We start from the raw sequence: 14,802 nt of genomic DNA on the forward strand, positions 1-14,802 counted from the left end.
CAACTAGGTTTTAACAACATGTAGAATGGCAGGCAGTTCGCTTAGACAACTAAAGCCATAGAATCAATACAGTGATGCGACTTTCGGTTTGCATGTCACAGTTTGAGAAAAGTAAGGTGGGAGCTGTTTCCAATGTTCTTACTAGATAGCAAGCTAGTATAAAAGGTTGCACACCACTGAGCTCTACTATGGGGGCTGGATAGCGCATTGAGCGCCTTCCGACTGAAGGCAACCTTGTCCAGAAGTTGGTACTTCACGACTTTGCTGTGGCATTTCACCTGCACAGGAGTGGGGCATTTCTTCTGCTATAATGCTTGGCCTTTGTGCCGCAAGCTACCGAAGCAATCCAGAGAAGTATTTCGAGAAGACTTCCAGAATTTTCCATCACAGCACTGATGGCATCGCTAACATGAGTGGCGCGTGCTGAAAACACTTGTCAATCAGAAAATGCTTTCTGTAAGAAAACTTTCACGTACGGGTTCAGAACATCGTAACAGCTCTCACCAGACATGTGGAGACATCGCCTAGATGTGGAAAACCACGAAGAAAAATTTTTATGGCAGCAATATTGTGCAACGGCACACACTAGTAAGTGCAGCGTATGCCCTACTTTTGGGACAAGCCGCTGCACGACACTGCATTTTCGCTGGCTTCATCTACCCCTGGCTCTGTGGGCAGCGAAGCGGCATCCAGCAAAACATAGTACAGATCAGTGGTGCACATAGTTTTGTATGTCCCCTTTCTCGATGCCAGCTGAACAAACGGTAACTGTTTCCAAAGCAGAAAAACTAAGGGCAAGGGCTCTGTACACATTGCATCGTAAAGTGGCTGATGCTTGGGCAAAGCAAATACTGTGCATGGTAGATTTGTGTGAGGCAAGCTAGGAGTCAAAAAGCCTGCTGCATACTAGCAAATGACCAACATGTTGTCACATGTTGAAATTCTTTTTTTATTCCTCATCACTCATTTGTGTAGGAGAGACAGCTCTCACAACTGGAGAAGCCTGGGAAGCATGCAGTACTCCACAAAACCGGTTTCAACGTAAAATGTGTCTGCATCTCATAATTTCATGGCTGCAAGAGTGAGCTCAATGGTAAACACATCTGAGTGTTCATGATGTCATGCATTATCCACTTTTATCTGCACGTCATACCTATCTTGACAAAGCTGATATTGCCTTTAGAGAAATTGTAGATGTTGTGAGATTGCATTTCAGAACGCACAACAAGCTTAACACGTACAACACCAGAATAATTTGTTGAGAATTTCGGATTAGGAATCTTCGAAGCACAATTTGTTTAGTGGTGTTTTAGATTCTGCTTAAGGTTGTTGATTATTACATTCATATAGTGTTCAAGCATTGCTGTAACAACATTCTTCGCTTGGAGTACATAGTAAGGGTGTACTCCACATGAGCTGGTGGCATTTTGCTCCATATTCAAAAACTGGTTTCTTCTTCAGTTGAGATTTTCAAGTTTGCATTCTTTATTAGCTGTTGTATGTAACCTATCCTAAATGTTTGAATAGTGAACACAACGTGACCTTTTTGATTGATTTTGTGGATTGTACACCCTTGCTGCAAACAATTTGAGATGATAACTGTTTCCGCCTTAATGAAAAATAATTGCTTGAAGCAGCCATAGCCACCAATAATACAAGCATGACACGATTATGAAATTGTGATATTGTACTTTGATTTATGTTTTAAACCTATGGAGATCTGCGTGTGGTGTAAATGGGTTCCTGATATCCATTCGTGATGCAAGAATTTGAAGAATAAACTGAAGCAAGAATGTTTACTTACTTTTCAAGAGAAGCTCATGGCAATTTCCTCATGAAAAGTAAAAGAACTAGAAATAACTTTACTGAGCTGAGAAGAGTGCTACAATTGTCTCATTCGAATAGTGCCATATACAGAAGCTACAACAAATGTTTACTATTTTGGTTGCATTTGTATATATGGTCTTGTCACGTGTTGCAAGCTGTATTCAGAATGGCCACAGCTCACTCATGATTGTGGTATTGTGCAATGAAGTACCGCTGGCATCACCCGGAAAGTGTCGCTAAGTTACAAATACAACTTTGAATGGGTTCTTTTAGGAAAAAAGACTTAGCTCAAAAAATTATCCTTTTTTATGCAGCCTGTCGAGACAAGGTTTCTTTACATGGCCATGGCGCTCAAGGATGAAACCGAGACTGTAGACTGCCAACGTTCATTCCTGTTCCGGCAAAGACGGGCCAGCAGTAACCAGCAGGATTTTACAAAGTGAACTCATCACAGCTTGAGCCACTCCATGCCAAAGCAGTTGCTCCTCGAGCCACCGTGAAAAGGTTCCTTGGGGCACAAGTCCAACTCAGCGCCACAACCTTTCTTCTGCAGTTTTTCTACCTACTTAGCTAACCAGGTGGGTCAAAGATGGCAGAGGGAAAGGGAATCGCAGCTTTAAGCATAGAACCTGCTCAAGCTTAATGCAGTGAGAGTGAACAGTGAACGAGAAATAGGCAGAGAGAAATAGGACACCTCTTCTCCCTCAGAGAATTGGCAGTGAAAAAAAAACAGCTTATGAAGGCTTGAATATTGGTCGGAATAATTTGGCATAGGTAAGATAATGACTATGAATGTTTCTGGCAAAGGTAGTGGTAGTAGGCTGAATAATCAAGGAGTTTAGATATAGATTAGAAAACAAATTTCATTACACTACCAGAATTTTAAATCATCCCAATAATTCTTTTAATTGACGGTTTATGCGTGTTGAGCGACAATGCTTCTTCATGCCTGCTTCTTGCTGAGATCATTCTTATGCTGCATAATTCACCTGTTCAAGTTCCATGTTTCTCCCGTCCAAGCAAATTTACATTCATCACAAGAAAACTTATAGATGATTTCCTAGAAACTTGCTGATTAAATGAGAGAGCAGCATGCACCCCAGGCTTTCTTAGATATGCATTCAAGAGCCTCAGATCTCGTGAATGTTAGACATACTCCTGCTGAGCAAGTTCTTGGTATCATCTACAAGGTCATTTCAGAATATGAGTTTGCTTAAGTTGGAGAAACAGTCAATCGAAGACATGTCAAGCGATATCGCTGTCGATGCATCTACATTCCAACTGAAATAAAAGTAAATATAGCACCAAATGCAAGAATTATTGGGATGATGCCATTCTTGCAGTGGAATGAAATCCTTCTGATCTAAATATGCAATCCATAATTCAGACTACTAAATACTTCCAAAGGGGTTGCGTCGTGAATTATGCATGTTGTATTCCGTATTTTCTTACTATAAGACCCAACGATGCTTAAACAGCAGAGAAAACATTAAGAGCTGAGTACTTAATACTTTATATTGCTCCATAAATCAGTTTCCCTGCCAACATCAGCGTCCCGCGCTAATAATATTTGGGAGAATGTGTGAAACAAGGCACCTGACCCATAGGGTAGTGCTGTTCACTTTGTTTGGGAATGAAGGTCATACTGTACATGTATGTGATAGCCATACGTGTCATTACCTTTAAAAAAAGCAAGCAAAACTGCGAGTCCGCCTAAGTGGAACAGATTCATAAAAAAAATGTTTTGTGCATAAACAAACAAGGACGACGAAAAGGAGCAACACAAGCACGATCGCGTTCTAACAACTGGTTTTATTTTCGAAGAACCATTTACTTAAGAACCCAGATCTGTGCTGTCCAGTCAACACAACACATCAATAGCGTATATAACAACACTTGTGATAAAAATGCCACGGATAAGCGCGACCCGGTCAACATAAAAACAGCAATGCGCATTAAACAAGCACTTAAGATGAAAAGACAGGAGCGAATATAGCAGTGAAACAGAAGGATGACTGATGCATTTTTCCTTAAGTTTTGCAATCCAGTGCGCTTCCACAATGTCTCTCGCGATTTGATTTCGATGCCTAAACAATATGCCGGTGCTTCTAAGTCAAGGTGAGCACGCATGTTCTTGACAAAGCATAGCCAAATGCTTACTAGGGCAGCTTTCAGACTGGACAAGTGTTCCCTTAGTCTCGTGTTAACGCATCTTGCAGTCTGCACTATGTACACATGACCTCATGTCATAGGAACCTGATACACAACTTTCTTCGCGCAATGAAGAAATTGGTTCTCACGCGGATTTTTAATACTGCATTCTTTCTTTGCATCACCCTTACTTTCGAACTTACTTTTTATCCTAGAACACACACTACCTCTTGTTTTTAGCCGAAAGCACCACTTTTACTTCGTAACTCCCAGCCACCTTTTTAAGTCTGTGTGAAAGGCCATGCACATACGGAATCACTGAAACCTTGGAACTAATTCTTTCTGGCTTTGTTTTTTTTTGCATAGTTCTTTATCCTGTTTAAGTTTTTCATAAGTCTAGCACATGACGCCAGCATCACAGCGAGCAGGCACCTACCCGGCCTCTCTCAACCGATCAACTTGCTCAAGAAAGGCAATGTTTACTGTGCGGTAACACGACTTCAACAATGCTGACCGGCAACATGAAATGACTATGCCATTCTTCACAAGCCTGGAATAGTTTGAGGCATAGTTCATTAGCGGTTTTCCAGCTCGGGGCGTGAATGACCAACACACATGTTCTGGTAGAATTTCTAACTTGACATAAAGGAACTGTAGCTTGTTATCTACCGGTACTTCCGAAGTAAAAGTCAAGCCTTCAATAGTAGTAGAAGCCTTTGACTCTAGGCAAGGGCTTAAATTTTACTTTGCAAGTACTGGTAGATAAGAAGCTACAGTTTCTTGTTAACAAGCTACATGAACTATGCCTCAAGCAATTCCAGGCTTGTAAAGAATGGCACAGTCATTTCATGTTGCCACTCAGCATTGTTGAAGTCGTGTTACCGCACTGTAAACATTGCCTTTCTTGAGCAAGTTGATCAGTTGAGAGAGGCCGGGTACCTGCTTGCTGTGATGCTGGTGTCATGCGCTAGACTAATGAAAAAACTTGAACAGGATATGGAACTATGCACAAAAAATTTAAGGCAGAAAGAATTAGCTTTCAAGGTTTCAGTGATTCCATATGTGCATGGCCTTTCACACAGACTTAAAAAGGTGGCTGGGAGTTATGAAGTAAAAGTGGTGTTTTCGGCTAAAAACAAAAGAGGTAATGTGTGTTATAGAGTAAGAAGTAAGTTCGAAAGTAAGGGTGATGCAAAGAAAGAATGTAGTATTAAACATCCGCATAAGAACCAATTTCTTGATTCTGCGAAGAATGTTGAGTATCAGGTTTCTATGACATGTGGTCATGTGTACGTAGGTCAGACTGCAAGATGCATTAACACAAGACTAAGGGAACACTTGTCCAGTCTGAAAGGTGGCCCTAGTAAGCATTTGGCCATGCATTGTCAAGAACATGCGTGCTCACCTTGTCTTAGAAGCACTGGCACATTGTTTAGGCAACGAAATCAAACCGCGAGGGAAATTGTGGAAGCGCACTGGATTGCAAAACTAAAGTAAAAATGCATCAGTCATCCTTCTGTTTCATTGCTAGATAAAGAGAATTCGCTCCTGTCATCTTATCTTTAACATAGTTTCATCTGAAGTGCTCGTTTTATGTGCATTGCTGTTTTTATGTTGAAGGGGTCGCGCTGATCCGTGGCATTTTTATCACACGTATTGTTATATGCGCTGTTGATGTGTCCTGTTGATTGGATTGAGCAGATCTCTGGGTTCTTAAGCAAATGGTTCTTCGTCCTTGTTTGTTTGCGCGCAGAAAATTTTTTTAATAAAAAGAGTTTTTCAAAACTGTAAGGAGGGTTTTACTGTGTGCAGTTTAAAAAAAGAAAAAAGCTTCACAGCTGTTACTAAATGCACTCTCCAGAGCTTTACTCTATGCAGCTGTACCAGTTTACACAGAATACACTTCACCTCTCGTCACGGCCCAGGTGGCTATTCAGGTTTTTCAAAGGTGTTTCATTGTATGGGACGGCACATACAGCATCACTTATTTGCAAGATATTGCATTCCAATTCTGTCATATGAGATAAATTCATTAGAGAGTTTTAAATTGCCCTAAATGTATTACAGCTGTGGACCAGTACACTGGCAGTAGCTTGCAGTAACTATAGCTTGTGGAAATATAATTGCAACTGCCATGTTATGTGTACCTGCTTGTGCACAGGCATCGGCCACAGAAATCTTTAGGGTACACTAGTTTCTTCTATTTTGGAGTACGCATCCTCCACCAGATTAGAATGTGAAGTGGATTGTCATTTGCGACGTATACTCCTGCGTAAACTTTATAACCATTTCTCCTCATCTGCTCTACAGATCATTGTTGCTACAACTGCAAAATCAGGGTGCCTGTTTACAGCACCTGTAGAGAGCAAAGTCGGCAAATCTTGAATGAATAATCATATAATTTTAGTATTTTCCAGCAAGGTTAACACTTTGTGTCTACCACTGTGGTGTTTTTCAAATTCTAAGGTTGGCACATGTGCACAAGGTTTCACTACAGTATGTCATTTTGCAGGAAAAAGTGTATTTGCGCGTGATGTTCTGCTGCACAGAATGTCATGAGTTTTCTTATGTGTCGGTCACCATCTCGCAAACTGCTCCTTTCGGAGTTGGAAGGCAACATTAATGCGAAGTACATTTAATGTTCGAAAAAAAAGGATGTGCCCTCTGATCCCCTTATTTTCGATGGAGGCGAAATGCGAAAGCACCCGTCTACTTAGATTTAGGTGCACGTTAAAGAATCTCAGGTGGTCCAAATTTCCAGAATCCCCTACTATGGCGTGCCTCATAATCAGATCGTGGTTTTGGCACGTAAAACCCCATAATTTAATTTTTTTGATCTCCTCACTCTCCTCACTTGATGCCTAGTGTTCTAATAGCATGATCGACACGATGACCATCAATGTGATGTGCAATTATTGTGTATTGGGGGCCGGGGTACATTCATTTTAGCAGCTTTTTCGGTTGACTTGAATCAGTATTGTAGAATGCTGTTTGCTTTGTTTACTCATTGTTACCAAATATCACTTTTGACTGTGGCAACAAGTATAATGTTGTTTGCTAGCACTCCTGCCAACCGAAATAACTTGAAGGCATCTGTGATAAAAAAACAGCTAATGATTTCCCAAGAGCTAAGGTCCAGTGAGACCAATAAATTTTAAGCTAATACCTGTGGATGGTACTGCTGAATGAATGCCCATCCAGTAGGACTGTCCATACCATTTTCTTCCATAAAATTACATTGAAGATTTGAACAGAATCTGAACGTAGACTTGTCTGCAAAGTGATCCATTTCCTTATCCAAGTAATAGAGCTTCAGCAGGAAGACTGAAACTTCAAGTCGTCAGTAGTGGCATGAACATACAGTAAACAGTGCTAAACTTTTCCCTATCTTGCACCTTTTATCATTTCCCGTCCCATTTTTTTCACAGGCTGTTCTTTACTATTTATGGTCATACCCAGTTTAATTTGGTGTCCTTACTTTGACCAATATCTTTTTTTCTTTATCGGATCTTGATGAAATGTTCATTGATAACGTACCTTAATTTGCCATTTCCACTGATCTTAAACAGACACATCATGTTACAAAGTTTATTTTGCCTAATTCTTCATTGCTTTTTTTGCCAAATGTCCAAACAGTTTATTTTAATTCCTATGTTGATTTCTGGGAAGAATAGGTCTACTAGGTCTACAGATCGTTTTCTGTTTAGGTCATCTCTACTCATTGTAACAACTTACAGCAGTGCCCCTACACACTCCATCACAATCACTGCGAAACACACCCTTCCTCTTTATTTTAACACTTTGGTTTCTCTTGACCTACTATATGCACCAGGTGAGTGTAGGGGCGAGTGAGCTATGCACATCCAAAACCGCTGCCAAGAAAAACAGTTGCTGCCCTGATGACACGTATCTGTCGAAATGTTGGCTACAGCAACATCCCTTGTTTTGACAATGTTGAACCACGTTCATGGTTTTTTAATACTTCAGTTACCGCTTTGTTGTGTTCTGTGATTGTCTTTTGTTGCCACTTCCTTTAGGATGGAAATTCACCAATATTATTTGTTTCTCCTAACAGCAGCAAGTTTATCCTTGCAAGCCATGTGGGAACAGCTTTCACCAGGAAACAGTGCAAGACGAGTGGTCGAAGAAAATAAAATTGCTTCTGTGATCTAAAGTACTTGACGAATAAAATTTTGCACTTATTTGTAATATGTCGTGCAATTCATTCATATCACAAAAAGCAAAGTGTTTGATCTTTTGAGCTATTTCAATGTGTTGGCCAGACAGTTTTCTCCATAGCGACCTGCTGCTTCTGCAATGAGCTGCATTCATGACATTTGCATTAAAGGATATGTACTATCGTGGACAAAAGTGCCCAGGACGTGCGAGTGTCGACCAAATTGCATCTCTGCACTATCAGCCGCTATCATCTGCGTTGCAGACCACTTTCCAAATGCAAATGTTAGCGTGGCTGATCCCAGCAGAAAGTGTACCAATAAAATTCGGTCGTCATTCGCACATTTTGGGCACTTCTGTCCCCGATAGTACATTCTCTAAATAATCAATATGCTTTGTAAAACATAATGCATGAAACACCTCTATTTTAGCGATTGGACCGTATAGTACAGATTTAGCATACTGGAGCCTTTTTATTTCTGAGTACGGAAACACCTGTATGTTAACGGTTGGACCGTATAGTAGAGATTCAGCATACAGAGTCTTTTGTTTTCTGGATACAGAAACACCTGTATTTTAACGGTTGGACCGTATAGTACAAATTCAGCATACGGAGCCTTTCGTTTCCTGGATACGAAAACACCTGTATTTTAACAGTTGGACCGTATACTACAGATTCAATATACAGCGCCTTCCGTTTTCTGAATACGGAATGCACCTGTACATTAACGGTCGAACCATACGATTCAGCATACAGAGTCTTCCGTTTTCTGAATACATAAGCACTCGTATTTGTAATACGGTCTCTATTTTTACGGTTGTCCGTTCTACGGAAATGACCGTTCTTTACTTACGGAAAGTGTTCGGTCACAAATTACCAGCAGATTTGCCGTAAAACCAAAGAAATTTTTTTTACAGTGTACACTTAGCATTAGGGCTGCGCAACGCTAACAGCCGTGATCGAGAAATTAATTGGTCGGGATATAGTTTACTCAGGAGTAGTAATGGTGCCTGTCTCTCCATAGGCTCTCCAATTCCCTCCAGAGGGAACGAGTTAGAGGGAGTAAAGTGCGTCGAGGTGACTTGCAGTGCTGGCAGATGTCGCGGTTTTTCAATGAGCCGATCACGCGAGGCGCCGTTCTCAGCCTGCCCTTTTGTTGTCTGTATCCGGTGGTTCGTGAAACGTCGGGCCCAGGCATGGGCAGCTTGGTTTCCTGGCAGGCCCTCGTGCGCAAGAGCCCACACTAGTGTAACTTCTGACTGAATTATGGATTTGCGCGTAATGATTCCAGCCAGTGTGCGGATAAACCCGACTCCTTCCATAGTACTACACGGCTGATTTACAATCGCTTTTGACAGCGGCCACCGAGGGGAACACCCGACAAAGCCCGTGCGATAAAACTACACCTAAAGGAAGATATATAAGTATTTAAGATATATAAGTATATAAGTACTTACTTTTATTTAACCGACGGAGACGTTGAAGTCGAAGCATTCGCAGAAATTTGTGAAGCCTAAATTAAGGGACCAACTGAAATCGCTCTACAAATAAGTCAAGCAGGAAAGCACAATTTCCTGTTTCTTTTTATACTTCCCGGAGCAAGTCGAAAAAGAAAAAAAAATCCGCAAATGAATTGCTATCGGTTAATCTCGCTTCACATATAGATGTAGCTTACACCTGACGGCACGGGCGCAATTGCTCATCATGATGATTCGCCAATATGGCGCTTAGGATGACGTCAGTGCAAGCCATCTGTACGTATAGATTCCAGCTATAGGTGAACAAATTTTTGCAATTATTTTCCACACAAATCTAACGGCGTTCCGCCCCTATATTTGTACTACTTACATTTAAGGATCCTATAATAAATACGCACAACTATGTTACAGTGTAATAACCACTGCTATCCGGAACAGTGTTGCATATGTGCAGAATGTTCCATGTCTGGAACATTCTTCCACACACTTGTAACTGAAACCAAGTTTAGGTGTGTGCGACGTGTACAGACATATTAAACACGGTTCTGGGCAACAGTGTCATTCACTGGAACGTAGTTATACATAGCGATTGCTATGGTAATTCAAGAATTATGATTTCAAATACATGGAAAGCCATTCCATATATTTTGGGATGTATGTAGGACGTCGTTTCATTTAAGTAAGTGAAAAACATTTGCAAAACTTTTTCACTTATAACTGGGACATGACTAAAACAAGATCACCAGCATAACTGTCTTCGAATAAAGCTGTTCAAGTTAATTTTTGGGCGTAGAGGAAGGATTCTTCAAGCACATTGCACAGGCATGTAAAACAGGAAAAAAACAAGTTTTTATTCATCTTTTTCGTGTTTTTGTCTTTTTTTTTTCGCGTCTTTTGGTAATGGTTTATAAATACTCTTCCGTGAGAGGAAACAGAAGCTTAACAGACAGAAAACACGCGCCGCAAGAGAGCCGGGCGCGATAGACACGTGATCACCACGCCTCCTCGCGCGGCTGCCTTGAAGCACCGCAGGCCGCGGAATTCGTCCCTAGAGATTCTTCTTCCTTTTTTTTTTTTATTTCACGGGACGCAATCCGCCACCCTGCGCTCGTGCGTGCGCGGTGGCGTCAGGAAGACGACACACCGCACTGCACTTTGGCTAAGGTTTCTCGGTAGACGCCTCACTAAATGCGCATTGGGGTAGCGGCAATTACCCAAGAGCGCAATTCCTGTATAGCGCTCCTTGTCATCCCTTCCCTGAATCCTGGCCCGAGAAGTACATCCAGTTTTCTTGATTATATTGGAAAAAAATTGTCTGCATTGAGAGCAAATAAATATAAACTTAGTAGCGTGTTTGCAGCTTGTTCCACGTTTCCTTTTGGTTAAGCGGCAGTAAGATAATTACTCGCTCTCTAGGAATACATGCATCCTAAGGAAGGCTCGACTAAATGGGACACCTAGACGTGCACCCTGAGTCGCGCTCCTTTTCTTGAAAACAGTAACGGATGTACTCTAGGCGTGGAAATTAAACATCCATCACTTGGTGTGCTTGAAAGAGCAGCCACACTTGTAGGTGCTCTGCCAACCTGTTGTTGACGCTACGGCTAGGTAAATGTGTCTTGAGACGGTAGGAGCGCTTACAGAAAGAGGCTTGAATTTTACAATATTTACTACGGACCTGTACCATTCCATGTAACAATATTTCCTGTGAACGCCAATTTTCGGTAAACGCCGCAAGGACGTTCACAAAGACAACGATCAAGATTATAAACAGCAGCGTCTGCTGAGCGTCATCTACAGGGAAATGAACACGGTCATGTTTCTGAGAAGAAATGTACGCTTAAGGTGTCACCGCCCCATAGCGCGCATTCGACGTCTACCGAGAATCCTTGCAGAACAAGGCCACTTAGATAACAGAGGGGGGGGGGGGGGGGGAAATTATGCTTGAAACTCTGCTGGCTTACCTAATCACTTTTGTCTCTGGCCAGACGCAACCGACTAAACGAATGAAATTCTCGTGAGTTTGTACGATTAGAAGAAAGAAAACAAGAAAAAGAAAGTGAGAGACAATATGTGACAGCTCACGAAGTGCGACATACATGGAGGTGTTGACACAGGCCTTCTGTTATCTAGGTGGCGATGTATTAAAAAGGTCGCTTCGAACATCCGGTCCGGCTGCTTCGCTGCACAGAAGGTATGTATAATATCACTGAACGCGCACCGTCCCCTCTCGTTGTCGCAGTTCGTAGATCACCACTGTTGGCCGGAAGTGACGCTGGCGCGTGCACGCGCATGCGTCAGCAGCGAGTCACGTGTCTTCCTCGGAGTCGTCCCGTCGCTTTGGCGAAGCAGAATATGCGCTGACGAAGCGTGGCGCTTCGCTCGTTTCTTCGAATGCGGAGCGCCATCTTTCGCCGCTCCTTCGCTTGCCGGTGAAGTTCAGACGTGATTTCTGTGCGCACCTTTCACAGAGGAAATGAACACGTGGGTACACTGACTCAGCGGTTTCACTGTAAAAATCAGAAGTGAGTCACTACGACTTCAATATTGCGTTGGGCTATGGCGCAGTGGTTTCAGTCGTTCCAAGCGTGACGCCTTTTTTTGTGTGTGTCCTTGCGCCGCTTTTGCACTGAAACGGCTTAAGCAGCATTCGACGTTGACGCTACGCGAAACGAAGTCAAAGAGCTGCATGGCTTGACATGGCCAATGACGCATTTCAACGAACAGTACTTCTATACTGAAGCGAGTCGAGATGTGCGGCCTAGAAGCAAAGCGCGGCCTGCACATAATATAGTCTTTTTTTTCTTTCACAGTAAACATAGATTTCATTTAACAGATATTAAATATGGAATGTTGTATGAAGCGCACTTAGAAAGAGGATGTTTTTTACGGAACAGGCGGTGTACCCGTCTTACTTATTGATCCCGCCTAAGAACCTGTCGTTGTGTGAGAACTCCAGTGTGCATAGTGACGCCTCGGAAGAACTCTGTTAAGCACTTTTTTCTTGTGCTGAGGACAGATCAAAGAAGTTCAGAGTTTGTTGTAGACACTGAAACGAACTCTACCTTCCAACATGATCATCTCGAAGTTTCCTTAAGTGGGCGTGTCTCAAGTACGGAAAGACGTGTGGTGAGATGAGCTGATGCCTTTAACAGTGAATCTTTTTTTCATGTATAAAAAGAAAGTAAGAAGTCAGCAATGTCTAATGGAGTGAAGGAAAAAATTCTGCAATGGCATTTTGCAGTTTGCCTCATCGTTTAGAAACACCGTGTGCGAAAGCTTAGTAACTACCATCGCGGAAACGCTTACCGATGAAGAGCCAACGCTCATGAAATGACGGCTGTGGGGCAGCCACGAGCACAAGATAACAAAATAACAAGAATATATATGTGCCTTCCTGTCTTTCCGTATAACTCCGTGAGATAAAAGCAAGGCATTCTTGGCTAGTCGAAAGGACGAGCTCGTATGCTCGTCGCATTTTTTTCCCACTTGAAAGACAAAACTCGACAGAACTTGCAGCCTTGTCCCTCACGGAAATCATCTCGTCTACGGACTACGACATGCAGACAATTAGCGGAGAGCACGCACCTCCTTTTCTCGTCAAGCGAGTTGCGTACCTATCCAGGCGTCAGACATGTTCACAGCAAGCAAGGCAAGGCCAACTCTTTCGTCCCACGCTATTGGCACACGATTCCGCGGCTATGTGTATTCGGTGCATTCGATCATCTTAGTTTCCCCCGCCGCCTTGTGGGCTGTGAACATTTCTAAGCGCCGACACCACCAACGTTACTACGCTATAACACCGTCCTTCGTAACATCTGCCAACATATATCCAACGGTACCAGGCAAATAAACCAACTGCGCAGACTCCGACGCGCGTACCGATGAGCTCAAACTACCTCCTCTTGCAGGCCGCGTCAGAGGTCCACCGTTGAAAGTCCTTCCGAAGTGCGTTCAACACTCGCGCGGAGTTCCCCGATACGAGGCTCTTCGAATAGTTCAACAACGTCCGTAAAACAAGTATAAAACAGAAAAACAAACAGGAGGACTCCATCGGAGCCTCAGACCGCTACCAGCTTCTGACTGTGGGCCTTTTCCTGCACGGCCACTGGTCTGCGCACATAACGGCTCGTGGAGGACGAAGTGGTCTTCTTCCCTGGCAACAAGCAGGGCTGCCTTCTCTGGTGCAGAGAAGGAGAGCCAGTGCGTTTCGTCGTCTTCTTTTTTGGTGGCTGAGGTACGTTCGCCTTGGGTGCGCGTCACATCACAGGCTGTCTAGGAGCAGTAAAGGCTCTGCGAGTAACAGCAGTGCCTCTGGATGTAGCCGTGGTTGCAGTAGCGGTTGCCGAACTGCTCCAGGAACTGGGCGCACGTCATGCGGCCGGCGATCAGCTCCGTGCTGTCTCCTGCGCAACCTGCGTGAAGCAACAGTTTGATTTCAGTTCATTGTTTTATTTGTTCGCTGATGTGTAGCTAACAAATTTTTAAAAATTAGTATAGAGAGAGAGAAGGAAGGAAAGGCGGAGATTAATTAGTACACCATCCTCTGCGGCACATAGGGGTACTTAAGTGCAAGCGTGGAAGCCCTCCTCAAGGAAGTATGGAAGTAGTTACTTACTATAGAACCTATTGTCCATAAGCCAACGCATGCAACTGTGCCTGGTCAGTTCGTAACTTGGAAGCTCTTAGAATTTTCTGTCTTGCTGTAGCCCTCGTTCCTGAACAGAGCCGCAACAGGTGATAATTATCCTTTACTCTTATCTCGTCCTTTTTAGCTATATTAGGCGGTGTACCACAAGGGAGCGTATTAGGCCCGTTATCATATAACATTTATATTGGAGACGCCACCTCCGCACCTCCACTAAAAATGTGACGGGGATAAGAGTCGGCAAAACGAAAGGGAAATTGTATTTACGTAATACATACAGATAGAAGCCGAGGTGGCAGAACAACAACCACACGATCGAGCGCTTCTACGGTCGTCGTCTTCATCCCCTCACTGGCGCCTTCTCCAATGTATGGGAATGACTTGTAACTATATTAACGACATCGTTAATATTTGTAATACCGTGAGCTCTGTAGCATGCTCCTCTCACGCCTAGATGAAGAGGTCTTATTTATCAAGTGTAAAATGTTATTACCAAAAATATTTCTTTAGTCTAGTGAAAA

At 42.9% G+C, this 14,802-nt stretch overlaps 1 protein-coding gene and 1 long non-coding RNA gene across 3 annotated transcripts in view; one reads left to right on the top strand and one right to left on the bottom strand.

Annotated features, from left to right (window-relative positions):
- Positions 1 to 495: 495 nt before the first annotated feature.
- Positions 496 to 8,470, top strand: LOC125940938 (uncharacterized). Its single transcript, XR_007464095.1, has 3 exons — positions 496 to 1,093; positions 2,142 to 2,405; positions 8,054 to 8,470. It is a non-coding gene; the product is annotated as an uncharacterized LOC125940938 (long non-coding RNA).
- Positions 8,471 to 10,469: 1,999 nt separating this feature from the next.
- The window catches only part of LOC119431168 (A disintegrin and metalloproteinase with thrombospondin motifs 16), a 223,806-nt gene continuing 219,473 nt past the window's right edge, over positions 10,470 to 14,802 (bottom strand). For both annotated transcript variants that reach the window (XM_037698638.2, XM_037698637.2), the window contains exon 9: positions 10,470 to 14,048. In XM_037698638.2, the coding sequence (XP_037554566.1) occupies positions 13,909 to 14,048 (140 nt within the window). In that variant the 3' untranslated portion in view covers positions 10,470 to 13,908. The remainder of the gene's footprint in view (positions 14,049 to 14,802) is intronic.

The sequence above is a fragment of the Dermacentor silvarum genome, chromosome 10 (genome assembly GCF_013339745.2).
Source record: "Dermacentor silvarum isolate Dsil-2018 chromosome 10, BIME_Dsil_1.4, whole genome shotgun sequence".
Taxonomy (NCBI): domain Eukaryota; kingdom Metazoa; phylum Arthropoda; class Arachnida; order Ixodida; family Ixodidae; genus Dermacentor; species Dermacentor silvarum.